Below are 18,757 nucleotides of genomic sequence, written 5' to 3'. Positions count from 1 at the left end.
TCCACTTTAATAGATCATTATGCCCCGCTTTTTATGACATTTTTAATGGCGTAAACCACACCATTTTCAATGTCAGTTGGCAATCACTTGGTTAGGAGAATAAAGCCGGTACCCGTAAAGTTCTGAGTGCAAGCATAACAATCACTGTGGCTTAAAGCCACTAATTAACTGCCAGCCGAACATACATTTAAATGGAAGCTAGCAGCGCGATAATTAAGAAAAAGAAATACAAATTAAATGCATGGCATGACGCCGCAAAACAACGTGGAAACAAAGCCGTGTTAAGCAAAACAAAGAATACGTAAAATAATATTAAATGGCAATACCAAAAAAACCGCGAAACATTCCTCACTAAAAAGCGCGACAAACTCTTCCGCTCTGCAGCAAAAAATTAACGCAGTCATTACATTTACATAAATAAAAGATATTTAAGCTACATACATAAAATTTTGAGTATGGTTAAGTCTTAAAAAGGATCGCGGAAAACGAAATAAAGATACTGTAACCTAACCTGTGGCTAACAATTTAATTGCTAGTTTTCATTACTACTTTTGACTTTTTTGAGGCTTTATATAGTTTTTATACGATCGTATTCGATCGATTCGTATATTCCAAGTGAGTTCATTCAGGAATTTTATTCTTACTTTCCTATTTAATTAAAGTTATTTATTAAGCTTGATCAAATAAAATCAATTGAATTACTACTTCCGATAGCTTATCTTTTTTTAGACTATATAGTTTTTTAATGAGCAAGCTTGAACGGAATTATGTTTTTTTATTTTCCTTAAAAATTAATATTATTATTTTGATTTAATAAAATAAGAGTTATACAGTTTTATTTTTGGTAGAACTATTATTGTTAATAATTTTGATTTTTTTTGGTCAATGTACTTTAACTATAATCTATTCCATACTTTTGATTCATAAAAAATTTTCATGTTAAATTTTAATAAAAAGAAGCTGATAATTTTGATCCGATAAATTTATAAAATACTTTTAGAAGACCATTCCAAAGTTGATATAGTTTTTTTTTGCTAACAAAGCGGAAGGTGATAAGTGGACAGAATTGCAAATGAGTCCGGCATTGGCTAAGGTCAACGTCATTGTTACTTGGCATCTAATCAAGTGTGTTATCCGTATGCATTCGCAGCTGATGATAAAAATGTGTAGCAAAACAAAAAGAGCGATAAAGCGAAAAAGCCACTCGAAGGCGGATAAGCGCCATTGACATCCCAATGTGGTTGACCCACTGCCGGTGGTGCTGCCCCTTCAACCACCCACCCACCAGCAATCGATCTGATTAAATGCATGGCCGTGTGAACTTCGAAAACCTGATGGAAATAAAAACGGGTTTTTATTCGCCTCGGCCGCGTAACACGCGGCGTATGCGTCACGTGCTGTCTTTGTGCTGTTGCCACTTGTAAATTCGTTGGCCAAAGCCACATACCATTCCACTTGATTTCGCTTAACTCCCCTCAAGTTCACGGCCAAGTTGGTCTTCGTTTGGCTAGTTTCGTTTTCTTAGCCACTGGTTTTGCTTGGACTTGGTCGTTGTTATTACCGCTTGTTATTGTTATTATTATGTTATGGGTTTGGCTACCTGGCTTTTCGACGCCAGCCAGCTAATGAAGCTAATGAATCAATTAGTTTTGAATTCCGAGCTCTAAATTAATTCGCTCGAGTTTGGCACTTGACAAATTCGATTTCCGCAAAAAGTTTTGGCGGCTGTTGTAAGAAGTTATTTGTTATAAGGCGTTTTGTTTGCAACATTTAAATAACTGGTACTTAATTGGATTTATTTAAGTATAAATGATTTAAGCTATCCCACTAAAAAACATAATATATAATAGAACTAACCCATCGAAATTACAATGTGAATAAGGAATAGTAATAAAGGTTACTATTGTATAGTATTTTTACTATTATTTACTAATTGAAGCAATAACAAAATATATACAACTATTTGTATAGTAGTAAACTATTGTGTATATGTATGTAACTATCCGTAATGGTTAAATGTACCTATCTTACTTTCAAAATCCCTTTGGTAAAAAGTTCCATTATAAAAGATAAATGAACGTCTCCAAGGGTATAGGTAAAAACAATGGTTACTCCTAAAAATCGAACATACAATTTACTATTTTATAGTCGTTTTACTATCGAGCAACAAATTGACCAATGCAGATATAGTTGTGTTACTATTAAAATATAACTTTACCATTTAAAACAATTGTTTAAGTATTTGCTTTTGCTTTGTTTACTATTTAATAGTTAAATTACTGTTAAAATAGTAACGTTTACATCTATTATATTTTAAAGAACATTTTTAACTCAAAAGGGAACGTCAGAATTCTCTCTGTGTGTGTTTCTTGTTATTGCAATAGTAAAATAACTACCAGTAATAGTTTATAGTAACCCTTACGATACTTAACTATTTGCATTGATTAATTTTATCAATCAAATTATTTTCTGCGTGGGAAGAGTTTTTTGGCTTTATTAGGTTTATTGAGATTTTCCTGAGAAAAGAATTGTTGTATACTTTTCATGTTACGGCATCATTTTATTTAATTGGAAATACATATTTATATTTCCCAGCTGGCTCGCCCATCTTCTACAGTGCCGCCCCACGTGGATCCTGTTCCACTTGCTGTGCGATTAAGGAACGCGAGGACATAAAGTTCATGCTGTACACCAGGTAAGCAGAGGGCGACCCTTCCTCCAAACCTCCGAAACTCATGCATATTGAGGGGCCATCAAAATTGGGTCCCCATTCTCCATTCCAGCCGGAACCGCAATTCCGCCCAACTGCTCCACCTCAGCGACGATGCCCGGCTGGCGCAGAGCAATTTCAATTTCAATTACCCGCTGGCCATCTATCTGCACGGTTTCTCGGAATCGGCCACCGGCGAACGGCAGAGCAGCCAGGAACTCAAGGATGGTGAGTGGGGACTTCCGGCCCCAGGTCCAAAAACACTTCCTGACCATTTCCCCCTGCAGCATTTCTGAGGCGGGGCAACTACAATGTCATCCTCATTGACTGGAGTGCGATGACAGCGCTGCCCTGGTACTCGAATGCCGTGGAGAATCTGCCGGTGACGGCCCGCTACTTGGCCAGGTTCCTGCGATTCCTGGTGGACAAGGGCTATCCGGCGAAGTACATCCACTTGATTGGCTTCAGCCTGGGTGCCGAGGTGGCCGGTTTCGCTGGCAAGCAGCTGCAGGAGTGGGGCATCAAGCTGCCCCGGATAACGGCCCTCGATCCTGCCCTGCCCCTCTTCGAGGGCAACAGCTCCAACCGCCGCCTCAGTCCCAGCGATGCCAGGTTCGTGGACGTCATCCACACGGACGGAGGACTGCTGGGCAACCCGGCGGCCATGGGTCATGCGGACTTCTATCCGAATGGGGGACGACCCCTGCAGCCCGGTTGTGCCAGGCAGAACATTGCCAATAACTGGCTGGGAATAATTGGTAAGCCCACGCTACTTGAATCAAGTGCGAGCGTCAACAGCTCGTTAAGGTTAATAATACTTAATTCAATTAATTCAGCTGTTGATTTTAAAAAATCCGTTTTGGTATGGGTATATTGCGCTATAAAATGAAGATTAAATAAAGAACGAAACCTGGCTAGGAGAAGCAACTAGTTCTCTACACTGTGAGCTATCATATCAAGAACAACATGTACTCATTTTTAAAATATTCAAGATTTTCAGGATAGATATGAATTAAATGTACAACTCAAGGAGTACGTTTTCTTGTACTAAGAATTTAGATTTCCCTTTAAAAAATGCTTTTACCTTAAAACGGTTCAATTAAGATAACAATATTCAAGAACAATTTGTTCTTGAAAATTAACTAACAAGATTTTACAATTTAACCTGTTTTTTTTTCTGCCGAGAAACTTTAGTTTAGTTTAAAAAGATATACATAACAAATTCGTAATAGTATGTATGATATGTCTAGAATTCATAACCCCATGCTAAAAATATAGGTTTATGATAATAGATTTTTGTAATGTTTTGAAGTGCCGGCCTATAATGTTAAATTAAAATTGTTGGGTTACTCAAAATGGGTTACTCAAAAGGTTTTGAATATATTTTCAACTCTAAAATACTTAATTTTAAATATTATTTTTTTTTAATTTCCCTGGCAGTCGGCTGCAGTCACCAGCGAGCTTGGGAGTACTTCGTGGAGAGTGTGGGCCAGCCCCGCGGATTTCCCGCCCAGCGTTGCGAGCCCTCCGAAATGTTTGGCGTTTGCCGGGAGCCAGGAGGCGGCCCCGCCTTCATGGGCATGGGGGCGGATCCCAGGTGAGTTGGGAAATCGCTCAATCTGTGCAAATCCAGCTGATGAGCCCGCTTACAGGATTCGTGGCAAATTCTTTCTGGATACGAACGATGCCAAGCCCTTTGGACGGAGCAGCCGGCCGAGGGCAATTGTCTCGCTGGCTCCTCGGCTGCCCATTGCCTACAAATTGCCACCTAATGCCACCAGGCAGACATCTGTCAGTCGGTGGCTTTTGGGCCACAAGAAGCAGGACTACGAGGACGAGAACGAGGACAACAATGCGCTGAGCAACAACATTGACAGGTTCTCACTGACGTGATGGAATTTACACAGTTCTCGAAGGATGGGGAGAATGGTGGGCTTCCCACTCCCAAGAGGGTCCTCCATCGGTTGAGATTTATGTGGGCAGCTTTACAGCCCCATGTTGCACTCCAGGGCAACAGTTCTTGTGATCTTTCGTTTAAGTATATCTAGCACGTAATCAGGGCATTTGTGAGCCGTTTAAATAAATATCCCTAAGTATAAATAATTGGATAGTTGGGGATTTTATGATAAAAGGGAAATTGGAAAGGATGCTCTTAGCGAGTTAAAATCAACCACTGAATCTAGTAAAGATTATGGAAAAGAATTCCACTTTAGTTTGTATAGAAAAGTTATTAGGAATATGAGAAGCAGGAATAATCATTAAAGCAAACTTTTAATTGGCTACTTTAAAAGAAAGTTCCTGCAGCAAAAGACTAAAGAAGAACTTTTCTCTTTCACTTTTTAACTTTAAAGCTACGTATTCATCCACTCTTTAAACATCATAAAAAATTCAGGTAGCAACGCGACAATCTGCAGAGCCCTCGTCATACCCAAAAAAAAAAGGCAGCAGCAGAGGAGGCTCAATTTGCACACTTTTAGCCGTGACTCATCAGGACAATCGCTCTAAAAGGCAAGTAATTTAATTTAGTTGGCCCAAACCCACCGAAAAATACAAAAAAAAAAAACACCCCACCGAGCCGAGGGACATGCAAAGTGGATACGCCTATGACGCAAGGGGAAACCTTAGAAAAAACAACCGAAATATATATGTATTCCCAGCGAAATATTAAGTATACGCAGCGGGTATAGAGCGAAAAAAGCGAAACAAAATTGGGCTCGAAGTTGAGCTATTGCCAGTGCAATTAAAAAGTAATTAATGAATAATACGCTGCCAAGTAGGCGCCTTCGCCCCACGGAGTGCAAATTGTTTATTAACTCGGGCTGCAGCCGCCGCCTGTAATTATGCAAGGACTGAAATAAAAAAAATAAAAAACAGGAGTGAAAAAGAGCAACAGAAGCCATACAGGACGTGGGCCATAATGTGCAATGAACGTCGGAGCTCATTTCACGAGCCATCGCCTAACGAGCGGCGGCCATCGCCTAAGTTCGGGAAGTGGAAGTGGAAGTGGAAGTTCGGTGTGGCCAGCCGGAAGGTCTCGACTCGGGAAAATGAAGCCCCATATGCCCGCTGCATTATTAATGAGCCAGACTTTCGGCCAACTGAATGCAGATGCAATTTCCCCATCACTCATCGCCGATACCCAGCAGAATGCACTTCCCCTCATTTTCGAACCCTTCAATGATTTGTGAGTTTTAGTTTTTGGGCCCTCCTGGCACAGGTCCCCAGTCGAGTGGCTTTTTGGGTCAACTGCAGATGGCCGAGTGCCTGTCGAATTTATATTTAATGGCCGCCAGGCCTTGATGAGCGGACACATCTAAATGGTTTCGGTCGAATCGATAAAGAGTTGCACAATCCCTGGGGGCCGCAGGATGGGAAAAAGCTACGTTGAAAGTCCTTGTTAGAATGACTGATTTCAGGTTTGAGTAATTGGCTAACTTAATCTTTTTTATGACTCTCTATTATAGCTATCAAATTGGAATTTCTAGCCAAGATTGGTGGTTTAAATGGGCAATAAATATTTTTCAAATTAATTGCCTTTAAAGGTGTGGGTAAATATATTATTAAAAATGTTATAGTTGATAGGGATATAATATATTTCTTAGAGGTTAAAGAATTCCAATAATTTTGGTGAGCATTCAACCCTAGAAAATAATCTCAGCACATAAATCCCAAAGAATTAAGAAAATTTCCCGCTGAAGAAATCTAGGTAATATGGTTCGGAAAATCTATATAAATACCATTCACTTTGCCTATTGAGCAATCAAATAAATTCACTGTGATTGCGCATTCGCCTATTTCCCCTCGTAATTTCCAGCGTACTTCTGTCGAACTGTCAATTATGGACATTTTCGCGGCGGGTGGCCAGGTAAAGTAGGCCAATAATAAAAACACTCCTTAGCCTTGCGCGGTTAACCCCTGGCTGCCCCCTGTCCCGGAATTCGCCCCTCTATGGTTGTACGGCATGCCATGGATGGCAAACCAGGCGACAACTGCGCGAGACACGTGCGAACGACTCGCTGCTGAGTCACAAAAATGCGGTGGCTAATGAGGTTTAGAAAGGAACAAATGGAGTATACGGTTAAGGGGGTATGGATACCAGGTTTGAGCAGAAATTCCTGGAGCTGTCAATGAGCGTTGGCTGATTGATCGAGGTTGGAATTGATTATTAATACCGTGACTGGTCTCTATTCTTGTTTGCTCTAACTTAAACACATGTGTGTTTAAGGGCGGCAACTTCGAGTGGGTAAAGGTGGGATTGTTCTTTCGCTTAGAATAAGGGTCTGCGCTTTTATCTAACAAAGATCTAAAATAGCTATAAACACGCCATTTAAAAAGGAGAATAAGCTGGTGAAATCATAGAATGGTGAGTGGAAATGAAAGAAATAACATATTAGGTTCTTAAATATTTTATGAAAAGTGATTTCCAACCTGTAGTGCTTGCATGGACATTAGGAATTCAGAACCTGAAAAATAGTTTTTGATATTTTAGTAAAAGTAGTGCATTAATGAATTTTAAAAGCACAGAACGTGAGATTTTAGTACCTCCAAATTACTTAAAAACTGAAATAAAACATTTAAGCCTGAACTATTTTTAAACCCTTCTTTTTAGTGAAACTTCATATAAAGTATTTTCCCTTTTTGGCTCCTACTGCCATGCTTTTTTGAACCCCTTCAGGCACTTTGACACCTGAAAGTAGGTGACCTCTTGGAACATAATCCCCTACAACAGCCTGCCTGTACGAACATACTGCAATCAGTCAGTCAGCCAGTCAATCTTTCAGTTTCGGGCAGTTTCACCTGGAAAAGGAAAATTAATGGAATCGATATAGGACTTGGTGCTCCCTTTGTTCCGTTCCGCCCACTTCAGCCCAGCGATTCTGTGGGAAAGTGCTGGCATATGACTTTCCTGCTGATGTTACTGTTGTTCTTTATTATCGCCCCGCTGCACTTTCCCTTTTATGCACCGATAATTGCGAAGAGGAGGCTACAATTCCATTAAGGGCTGCACAACCGACCTACCCCATTTTCCCCAAGCCCACCCCCCCCCATTTTTCCATTCAAACCCCCTTTTTCCACCCCATGCCGCAGCTCTTGACTTCTTTATTTGAAGCCTGCTCGCCGGGAAAATATTGTCATGAAGAGAAATTGCATTTATATCAGGCGTCGCTTACGTGTCACTGAGTTTTTTCTGAGTGTATATATGTGTTTCCATGCTGCCGCTAAGTGAATTTATTACATTTAATATGTTCTTCGTGTCACTTCTCAATGGTGGCGCATAAATCTAGCGATTTTATGGAGACAACTTTATGGCGGCCACCGAAGGACATAAAATTGCTCTATGGGGGAATTAAATCTTTAAGATGTTCCAGTTGCCGCTGCTGCCTGCTAATTGCCAGCCACATTAAAAACCAATTATAAACCATAAAAGTCAAATCAAACAATATGTAAGTGCGGGGAGAAATGGCTTGTCGACAACTAATTGGGGACAGGGCTTGTATGGGTTTCCAGGGAGCACCGGATAGCTCATCCTCCGCCTGCCATCAATTGTCAGGCTCTGGGCTAATTGCAAAACTCTGGCCAACACAAACAGGCAACACACACCCATGGCTGCAGCCGCTGTGCCCCGACCACAATAGCAACAAAAACCACAGGAGGACAGGACACACTCGGCTGAAGTACACCGGGAAAAATATTGGAGAACATATAAAATTAAGATCAAAACTTGCTTTATAAAAATTCTTCATGTCAAAGTGCAAGTTAAAGTTCTAGTTAAAGTTTTAATTAAGGTTCTAGTTAAAGTTATAGTTAAACTACTAGCTTAAAGTACTAGTTAAAGTTCTAGTTAAAGCTTTTTTAAAAAGTTCTAGTTGAAGTTCTAGTTAAAGATATAGTTAAAGTTCTAGTTAAAATTCTAGTTAAAGTTCAAGGTAAAGTTATAGTTGGTTATCTGTTACAGAAAATTAAAATGAAGATACATTGTTAACAAAGACAAATTGGTTTTCCCAATATGGTGTTAAATTTACGAACTACAAAGCTTTTCGGTGTCTGTTATCACAAAATTCAGTGGGAAATGCGGACTGACAACAGTAGGTTAACTTTGTGCAGTCAGTTTAGTTCTATAGAACGAAAAATTTAACTAGAACATTGCACCCAGTTAAGAGTTTTTAGATAATACCTAACATGATATTGGAAATGAACATTTTTTTTGCCAAACAGCAATTTAACCCGAAGACAAAAGTTAACATGACATTGAGAAATCGGCCCCTAGTGATATTGGTTTCTCCCTTTTTTCTTTATCTGCATCATAGTTGTTTGCCAGCCATACAGAATTATGAGAAAAGTGTCAAATTTGCCAACTAGACACATGTGGGCCAGGATGTGTGGGCGGTGGGTTGGTTCGTTGGTAGCTGGTAGGTGGATGGCTGCTGAGAGTGTAATTAGGGCTTTTAACACAAACGTGTAAAGTGAAACCGAAGCGATGCCATTTTCGGATGGAAACTCATTGAAATCAGAATGACAGGCGGGGGTACGGGGAGCATTGCAGTTGGGCAGGTGAAAAGCCAGCGATTCTGAGGGGGGGGGGGGGGGTTTCCCTTTGAAAGTTTCACTTTGGTTATTTATATTTCCCGACTGCTTTCAGGGCAGCTCATGTGTGGAACAAGTTGTTTCGTTTTTCCTATTTCCTCTTTTTCTTTTTTGTTAATGTTCAGTGGCCGTGGATGGATGCCCCTTAACCCTTTTCAGGTTATTGAGAAGAGTTCCCAGATGAAGTGTTGGGCTGTAAACCGATTTTTCCCACGAATATATATGTATGGCAAGGGGTCCATTGAGTGGCGAGTATTTAGTAACTGTTTTTGAGGAGGGTGGTGCCCACAAAAACTATTTCGTTGGGCGCCATTTAAAAATAAATCTCTCTTTTCAATTTATTATTAAATTTCAATTTATTTCGCTTTCGCTTTGGCACAAACAATAAATTTTAATTGAAATCTGGCCTTGAGCTAAAACCGAAACGCATCGCCTGAGGCGGGAGTTAGTGTGTCTGTGTGTGTGTTGGTGGGGTGGGCGTGGTCGTTTCAGTGTGTGCGTGTGGTCGCAATTGTGTTGGTGCAATGGGCCCAGTTCCAATTTAGCATCCTCCCCCTGTGTTCCTCTTTTACAATATATTGTACTTGTTTTTTTTCTGCCACATTTTTCGCTCTCCCTGCCGTTTTTTATTATCTTGCCTGAATTTTTATTTATTCTTTCTCGCATAGCAGCCGCTCGGCAGGGGATAAAACTTTTTGCGGCCTTATCTCTACTGGCGCGTAATGAAATGTGACAATGGTTAAAGCAAAGAGTTTGGAAAATCTATGGCCAGGGATATTGAATGGCTTTGGCCTTAACCCAAATGGTGTGCGTTAATATCAACCAATCTTAGATCCTAAGTACCCAATAAAATGTAACTGTTATTAGGGGTGCATTATGTAAATTTGGTAATTGTAATATGGTACCACAAGGTCTCGGGTTTTCAAAGAATTCTTATAATATTAAAATAAATTAAAAAAATAAAACTTTTGTGAACTACAAATATGTTTTTGGAAAAAGTGATCCTTTATGGTATTATATTATAATAAGAAAGGTTATATAGAAATCAAAATGGTCAAAAAACCACAAACAAATGATAAATTATTTAAAAAAGACCTTAAAAAGGTTCCCCTTTGGCATATTTTATTTTTCCCCTCTGTATATAATTATAATCCTAATGTGTAACTTGAGGAACCTTCGAAAATAATTACATATGCATATCGTATCGTGCTCCACATCGACTGGCCACTCTAAATGCTCCAATCAATGCAATTAAGGTAAACGTCTGCTGCTACATTGAAAAGTCCCCCCTTATAAATATACCATATACCCTGATTCCAGCTAGTCTCCTATATGTTTGTGTGTGCATATACCATATAGTATAATGGTGCAGACATCGCGTGACCTGCGCTAATGCATTGCCGCGCCCCAAAAAGTGGAAAAAAGGGGGTGGCGACCTTTTGCAACCCCTTTTTTCAGTGCAGCACGTGATGGCCCAAGGAAATCTGGCAGCAACAAAGGGAACAACAAAACCCAATGCGTAAACACTAAAGTTTAATGCACTCTAATTGGCAGGGGGGAAAAGAAAGGCGGAAGTTCGCAGACGACAAAGGAAACACACGCTGACATTTTCGCATATAAAGTTGAAAATACATATATATTTCAGGGAGACGAGTACGAGAAACGATGTCGTTTGCCATTATCCTGCGGAAAGTTGCGTGTCTGCTGCGACACAAAAGTTCAATTACTTCTTGGAAAAGGGGAGTACGGGCAGCCACCCGGCGGATATCCGGTTCCCGCATTGCGTGCCAAATCCTGAGACCTCCGCTGCCCCCTCTAATGACCATTTCCCGCTAAATGGCAATGGCTCAGCGGCCATCAAATTGACTAATGCCCCGATTTTAATGATTTATTTCAAGTGTCCTGCAAACGGGGAAAGGGGAAAGCTGCCAGGTGGCAGTAACAGCTTCTGATTGGCGCTGGTTTAGTGCAAGGTAAACCCATCCGATCCGATCCGAAACGACACCCAAGGCGCTGTGTCGAGCACATGGAAAGCGGCCACTCAAAATGGCATTACTTTCAAATGCTTTTGTGTCTGATTTATGGTCAAGCGATTCCGGGCGGGTGGCAAAATGCAATGGCAAATATTTGTGCTGCTGACCACAAAGACACAGCAACGGAAAAAGAAAATATAAGGTATTTACAGAGCATATCTATGGGATACTCTTTTATTTTTAGGCACAGAGAGAATTCTGTGGTTCTAATCTGAGTTTACACTGTTCTTAAGAATAGAACAACATTTTTAAAGATGAAAATTGTGCTTAAATCAAGATGAATTGGCGGTATTTACATTGTATAGCTCAACAACTAAAGAATTAGTCCAGTCAGTAGTGTATACTTATTGAAAAGTTGTTAAATAAACTAAATTTAACTTTTCTCTTCTCACCATTTCGTTCTATATTGAGATAATTGATTCCAAAATGTACTTACACGGTTTTTAAGAACGAATGTTCTCAAATCAAGAACAATGTACTTTAATATTTCTCTCTGTGTGGGTATTACAACTAAATATTTTGCTATCTTACACTATATTAGTGTTAAAAGATGTGGAATACAACTTCTTGTATTAATATAAAAGACATGTTGATAAAAAAAGAATCTTTTAAGAAGTAGCTAGGTAGACTTAAATTTTACTATATGATTTGTCGCTTTTATTAATTTTGTTGGTTATTATTTTTAAACAAATAAAGTTCATAATAATTTGTGATATTCTTAGGAAAAAGAAATCTTTTAAGAAGTAGCTAAGGTAGAATTCCATTTTACTATAGGACTATATGATATTACTTTTATGATGCATAAAAAAATGTGTCGCTTTTATTAATAATTCATAATAATTTTTGATATTCTTAGGAAAAAGACGAAAACCTATTTTGAATTTATATTTTTTGATCGTTGATAATTACTGAATGATAAGTTTTATGACCTATATCTGAAGTATTAACAATCCTAATAAGATTTAACTTATGACCAGACTTGAGACTTGACGACTTAGATGTTCGAAATATATTTACCCCATTTGGGCCAGACTACCACACCCCTTATGGAACCACCAGCCAATGCCAAGGCAACTTAGAAAGGACCTCAAAAGGAACCCGCCGACCAAAGCCAAGCCCAAAGCCAAAGCAACTGTTTTGGCATTTGGATGACTAAGCTGGATTTTTCGTCCAATTTTTTGTGTGCACGTTGCAAGTGCCAAGTCAAATTGTGCGGTCATTTATTGCTAAAGACTCACAGGGGTCAGGGGGCGTAGAAAGAGAGGGCTGGATGGCGAGAGGTCAAGCGGCAGCTGGGAAGGGAGCGAGATGGAGATAGAGAGCACTGCAAAGGACATTCGAAATGCAGGAACTGCAGCAGCAGCAGCTAATAATCATGTATCAGCTTGCCTACATTTCAATTTGGGCTCAAACAAAAAAAAAGAGGGGTGTAAAAAATACCAGGCAAAGGGCAGAGTTTGACCTTTGCCGCAGACTGGGGCTACATTAATTTGCACCTTTTTCCAATGCCACGCCAGGTGACAACTTCCGCCCGCCGGCCTTTCTGCAAAGTAAATTATAAATTTTATTTCCACTGCCTGTCCGAAAATGTCCAGTTAGAGGTCCTTCTTTGAGGTCTGGCTTTGGGTTTTCACAGTTTTCGTGTTTTTTCGTGCTGATGTGGGATGGTCACGCGACTTCTATTTCAGACGGGGTGAGGTTGGTTTTGACAGCGTTTTCCTTTTAGCCGCCAAAAGGATTGTCTGCCGAGGCCCAGTCCCATTTTTAGGCCCATTTTCAGCACTATTCCCCGAGCGCTCGGCTAATCAACTCGTTATATATTATGCGTATTTGCATTAATAACATATCGCGAAAGGCCCGCTTCTGCGCCCCGTTTTTTGGGGATTCTTCCGGTTCTCTCAGCACGAAGTAAATGACAATTTTGTCGCTGCATACTTTTGGGGATTACGAAACGACACCAAGTGTGCGTGTTTCTTCTTTGTGTGGGTGACTTTTTGTGGTTGTATGGGTGTGCGGCGGGGTCCTCCCCTCGGCGGGATTACATGGGCTTAGCCGGGCTCAGCTGGCATACTTGTGGGGTATGTGTCAGGTTCTTATGGAGCATGTTTATGACCAGGATCTGTAGCTTATTCGACATAACCCTCAAATTTCGATAGAGATTGGTGATTATTGCAATATATATACTGTTTTTTAGGGTCCTAGCTCTCCCTCATATGAGAGCTTATAGGAAAATATATTTTAAAAATAAATTATTATATTAAAATTGAAAACCACAGTTATTTCTAGATATTTCTAAATTAAGCAATATGAAAATATTGTTATTTTATTTTGGGGCAGTTCATTTTGATAAGTAATGGCTTTTTTTTGACAGTAAGTTTACATTAAATACTTTATATATAATAATAATACTTTATATAGAATAGTCCAATTTTTTATAAATTTTGTTCCAACTGAAGTTAATACCGTTAGAAATGAGACTTAAAAAAGTAAAAAATATATAACAGCGACTTTTAATTGTTCCTGAAGCAGCCATAAGATATAGTCAAGACATTTTAATTATAACATTTTAACAGTAATATAGTCATACTTAGCCTTTTCCTTGATAAAGATATGCAAACATATATGAGGATGATCTACATTTTAAGATCAATAACAAATCAACAGTTTCTAATTATATTTTATTATTCAAAACATATTGTTTTATAATTGTATAGAAGTTCCTAACGTCCTTTAGAGTAAGGGAGCCTTATAGCGATGTAGAGCATGGCCAGGAGCACAAGAGGTGACTTCATTTTTGGTAGGGAAAACTGAAGTAGGATCAGTTAGGAAATGAGAATGGCCTTATATATAAAGGTAACGGTTGCTAATGCGTAACATTTTGATTGGTTATGGCCTATTTAATAATGATATTATGTTTAAAGGTCAGGTCCAATTTGGTTTCTGCTTTTATTGCACTATCAAACCAAAACATCTCTTAACTATGAAAAAAACCATGACGATCGCACCCTTAACATACAAAAGATATTGTTATTAAGGTTTGGACCTTTTACTAAATAAATGCACTTTCTAAAATTTTCTCTTTGGTTTCTGCTCTTTATACATTACGAGGACAATTATATTTTTCTAAAAGACAGTTTGGGCTTTCGATTCAGAAGACATGCTCATTAAAGCGCTGCCGAATATATATTATATATATTTTTAATTTATTCAAATGGTTCTTGGCAATTTGATAGTTTTTTTTTTAAGGGACTTTCTATGTAATTAGTCTGACTCAGAATTTCTGGCCGAATTCCCTATTCAAGCGGCCCAAAGTGGCAGCGAAATTGCCAACCAAGGGCCATTTAATTGTAAAAGCATTTTGCGAAAGGCAGTCTGGTCAGGCTTTTGTGAATTTTAATGTTGCATAAAAGCATTTTGCGAATGTATTGGGGTGCTGGTGTGCGTGTGTGCGTGTGTGCCGGTGTGTGTGAGCTGCTTTTCAAGGTTGCCGTAGAGAAATTACAGTCACGCATCAGATTTTATGCAAAACAGTTGAGCCCAGCTTAGTAGTGCCAGCATTTTATTTCACTTTTTCCCCTGTTTGTGCACTTGGCAATTGTTGTTTTTGTTGCTGCTGCTCTTCTTATATAAGTGCTTGAGTGCGGACAAGAGAGTGTGTGAGTGTGAGTGTGTTTGGCAAGTGGGCGTGGCTGTCTATGGCTTTGAAAGTCATAAATTTCAAACAAGTCTCGTAAAATCCCAAGTGAACTTAGCACTTTGCAGTCGGCCGCGTTGCACATTTCGGTCCTCTAGCAAATGCAAATGAGTCGGGCTTTATAACTTAATCTTTTCCCCTAAAATGCTCATAGAATGGTTGGTATACTTAATGATGCTAACTTCTTTGGACAAGGGTTTAATGGGGTGATTAATGCATTTATGGCTAATTTATTGCCAAACGAAAACATAAGTTAAGAAGGTTATGAAGATTTCTTACAAAAACAATGGAATACCAAACATAACAGCAAAAAATCTAAGTCATTTACTTTAATTTTAGAAATGAAAATTAAATTTCTTATAAGGCAGGAAAGACCTTCAAGTAAATACTTTCTTAAAATATTATTTTTTTAATATTCCCTTATAAAAAAAATGTATTTACGTAGGTATATGTATGGTAATGGTCCTTTTTCGCTTGTGATTTAAATCTTATGACTACAATCTTCAGTTTATATAACATCCCAAAATGACCATCTATAATGCTCCCTTTGTGGCCAAGATCAAAGTGTGTATCTCATAAAATAGCCAAATGCTACGGCAAATGGCCAAAGAAATCTCGATGGCTAAACTTTTTTTTTTGACTTTGGCTTCCTGCTTCCTTGTACACTTTTTATTGACCCTTAAAATGCAAATAAGTTTAGAGCGATACACACGCACATGTGAACTATCGTACGAGTTATGGCGTTTTTTATTGCCCACTTTTGCGGGCCCTGACAAGCCGAGCTTAGCCCGGTCTCACCTTGTTTTGATGTGTTTGATGGCTTGTGTGTGTGGCTTTTATTTTTATAACTATTTGCCAGCTGTAAATGTGAGAGGCCGGAGCCAAAACAAACAGAAAACATGCGGCAGGAAGAGCAGCACTTTAAAAAGGCTCAAAGCTGAGGGGTTTTTTTTCGGGCTGCTCTGCCACCGCCCCACGCGGCTAATGATGCCCGACTTTCGCCCGACTTTCGACCGCCTTTCTCCTGCCTTTGATAGACACCCGCCTCCGTTTTCTCCTCCGTTTCGCTTCTTTTATTGCGTTACGTTTTATGGGTCGCAGGCGAAGACGAAGAATCCGAAAGAACCAAGCCGGTACATAAACAAAAATGAAGAACGCGTTTCAAGGATAAACTCTCAAGTACCCTGTACTTTGATGTATGTTTGATATTTAAAAGTTCATTTAAAAAAAAAACATGGGTAGTAAATATTTTTATTTATGCTTACTTTAACTGAACAAAACAATTTCAGCTCAAACTAAACTCAAAAACCCAAATACCAAACTATGAATTGTATACAATTATCAAGAACATTTGTAAAAATCGTGATGTTAGAAATATTTATATTTTTTAGATACCTAAGCCAAACACTTTTAATTCCAACAAATCTCACAAGCTTTCCTTAAATACCTATAAATTTATAATTAAATATGTTATCTTCCTAAGCCAAGCTCTTTTCATTTTAACAATCCCCCCAACTCACTTCAATTACCTAAAAATTAATTATGAAAAATTTTATTTTCCATAAAAGCCATTACAGTATTGAACTAAGAGTTGCTTTTAAACATATGAAAAGTTGGATTTTCATACATACTACCTATTAGTTTTAAGTGCTTACGAGAAAACGGCCCTTACAAATAGTTTCATAAATTTATATAACATTTATTATTAAAGGATGAATGTTTTCGATGATGTTTTCGACTTAAAATTTTTCAACAATAATTTTAAATATTAAAAAAAACTGTATACATATCTTGCTGAATATTAAAAAGCAATAAAACATTTTGGTATAGTTTGAATCTGTTTTTCCCATCAACGGAATTAAAAGAAGGTATACATTAGACCATTAAGAATTTATCTATTTATCTACCTACAAAGTCTATTCATTTACAATATGTTTTCCAGCTTTTGAGAACTTTTTGCCAACGGAAGTAAGTGACATCTTCAGAAATTACAGACCTCGTAAACCACCCCCGTTAGTGGCAATCAAGACCCCCATTTTTAGGGTAAGACACTCCCGCTACAAAACGAATATACCCACCCGCTGGCTTTGAGAAATGACTTTGTTTTCCGATGCTCGCCACTTGTACTCACGATTTTATGGTGCAGCGCCGAAAGTTCGCGCTCGGTGACCCGTCGGCTGGCGGCCTCCCGGCGTCTCTGGCGGAACTGGCTGTACTTGTAGGCGAGCATTACGCCGGGAAGGGCCAGGGCCTCCAGCGGGGACTTGCGCCCGAAGGGCATCCTCCTTTTGGATCCTTTGGCTCCCTTTGATGCCCTTCCTTGATGTCCTTCTGTCTTGCCTTTTCCTCGGCCGAGTTTTGTGGCAGCGAGTTGAGATATGGCTGCCTGGCTTCGGGCTCGGTGAACTGGGCAACTTCTCCTTTGACTTTGACTCTCAGCAGCGTCTCATTATGTAATCACAACATGGACACGAACAACACGGCACTAACAGCATTTCGCACGGCACTATTGGCACTAAAGTCGGATTGGGTTCCTGGTGGCTATCATTACACTTTTCTTTTTCCTTCGCATGCTGTTTTCGGTTTTCTAAATGGCTGCCAATGAGCTGCAATCAATTTTGCATTCTGTAAAGGGAGTTCGTTGAAGGCAAATCTTGTTTAGCTTGAGATATATATCACAACATCCCAAGGGAACATAAGATATAAGGGTTCTATCAAATTAAAAATTACAATGAAAAAATCTTCATGATTTGGGTTGATTTTAAATTATTCAAGAATAAAATCTTCTTGAAATCAAGAACTAAGTGAAATCCTCCTCAATAAGAAAGAAAAAACATGATGATTTTGTTTGATTTTAAATTATTCAAGAATAAAATCTTCTTGAAATCAAGAACTAAGTGAAAACCTCCTCCATTGACACATAAATAAATAAATCAGTGCCCTGGAGACCCACTCTCACTTGTTTCTCCAAGGAGACGAAACATTTGCTATTTTCCCTGGACAATATTTCACACCTGGCTGTCACACATCAATTTGCGAGATGAATTTCGCTAAACTTTGAGTGATATTCGTCCCTCAGGGTGACACTTTAATAAAGCAGAGTGCCGCGATTTCTTTAAGATTCCGTGCGGGGTATTAGTGTTATTTTTTTTGGAATTACAGAGCCAAGCCGCACAATGATCATTAATTTCAATTACACGGTAGAAAGTTGCACAAAAGGCGAATCACAGGGCTCGACACACACTGGAGGATGGATGGTAAGATTGCCTGGCTGATTACAGGCTAACTTCTGGATTTATTTATATGATATATTCTATAGACTGTTCCTGGTGTTCAGGGGTTAAATGGCACCGAAACTGAAAGCTGGCCCACGTGCAGTTGGGGCCAACTCAGAACGGTGAATGTCGCACAGCAGCATCGCCAGTTTCCCACGAAACCTTCGTGGAAGCTGCGTGAGCCTGACGCAATTTCCAGGCAGAGCGATGGATGGATGGACTATTCCAGTGCCTTGGACACGTTTTGTTTACGCCAACTGTTTTTGCACCAAATGAAACAAATTTCCACACCAAATTTAGGTGAGTCTTTTCGACACCTTAAGTTTCTAATTGATTCGGAAATGATTTTGGGTTTGCAGCACCTTCACTCGCCTCACGACAACAAGCGTGTCCTTTTCCACGTTACGTATACGCCGCGTATGCTGCCGTTTTGAACAACCTGCCCCGTAGCGCCTGCGAG

The 18,757-nt window shown here is 39.3% G+C and overlaps 2 protein-coding genes across 8 annotated transcripts in view; one reads left to right on the top strand and one right to left on the bottom strand.

The window, feature by feature from the left end:
- Positions 1 to 4,810, top strand: part of LOC119551972 (pancreatic lipase-related protein 2) — an 8,501-nt gene extending 3,691 nt beyond the window's left edge. For both annotated transcript variants that reach the window (XM_037861687.1, XM_037861686.1), the window contains exons 2-6: positions 2,596 to 2,695; positions 2,784 to 2,938; positions 2,998 to 3,468; positions 4,151 to 4,307; positions 4,363 to 4,810. In XM_037861687.1, the coding sequence (XP_037717615.1) occupies positions 2,682 to 2,695; positions 2,784 to 2,938; positions 2,998 to 3,468; positions 4,151 to 4,307; positions 4,363 to 4,603 (1,038 nt within the window). In that variant the 5' untranslated portion in view covers positions 2,596 to 2,681 and the 3' untranslated portion in view covers positions 4,604 to 4,810. The remainder of the gene's footprint in view (positions 1 to 2,595; positions 2,696 to 2,783; positions 2,939 to 2,997; positions 3,469 to 4,150; positions 4,308 to 4,362) is intronic.
- The window catches only part of LOC119551971 (homeobox protein Hox-B3), a 27,071-nt gene extending 8,314 nt beyond the window's left edge, over positions 1 to 18,757 (bottom strand). Inside the window, exons 1-2 of one of the 6 annotated variants that reach the window (XM_037861682.1) lie at positions 18,660 to 18,757; positions 17,154 to 17,647 (exon numbers count right to left, since the gene is read on the bottom strand). In XM_037861682.1, coding sequence (XP_037717610.1) covers positions 17,154 to 17,303 — 150 coding nt within the window. In that variant the 5' untranslated portion in view covers positions 17,304 to 17,647; positions 18,660 to 18,757. Of the gene's footprint in view, positions 1 to 17,153; positions 17,648 to 17,981; positions 18,565 to 18,659 lie in introns of those variants that run through there. The other 5 variants (XM_037861685.1, XM_037861681.1, XM_037861680.1 and 2 more) reach the window with 5 other exon arrangements.

The sequence above is a fragment of the Drosophila subpulchrella genome, chromosome 2R, assembly GCF_014743375.2.
Source record: "Drosophila subpulchrella strain 33 F10 #4 breed RU33 chromosome 2R, RU_Dsub_v1.1 Primary Assembly, whole genome shotgun sequence".
Classification (NCBI taxonomy): domain Eukaryota; kingdom Metazoa; phylum Arthropoda; class Insecta; order Diptera; family Drosophilidae; genus Drosophila; species Drosophila subpulchrella.
The sequence above is the reverse complement of the archived record's forward strand: the minus strand, read 5'-3'. Positions and strand labels throughout refer to the sequence as shown.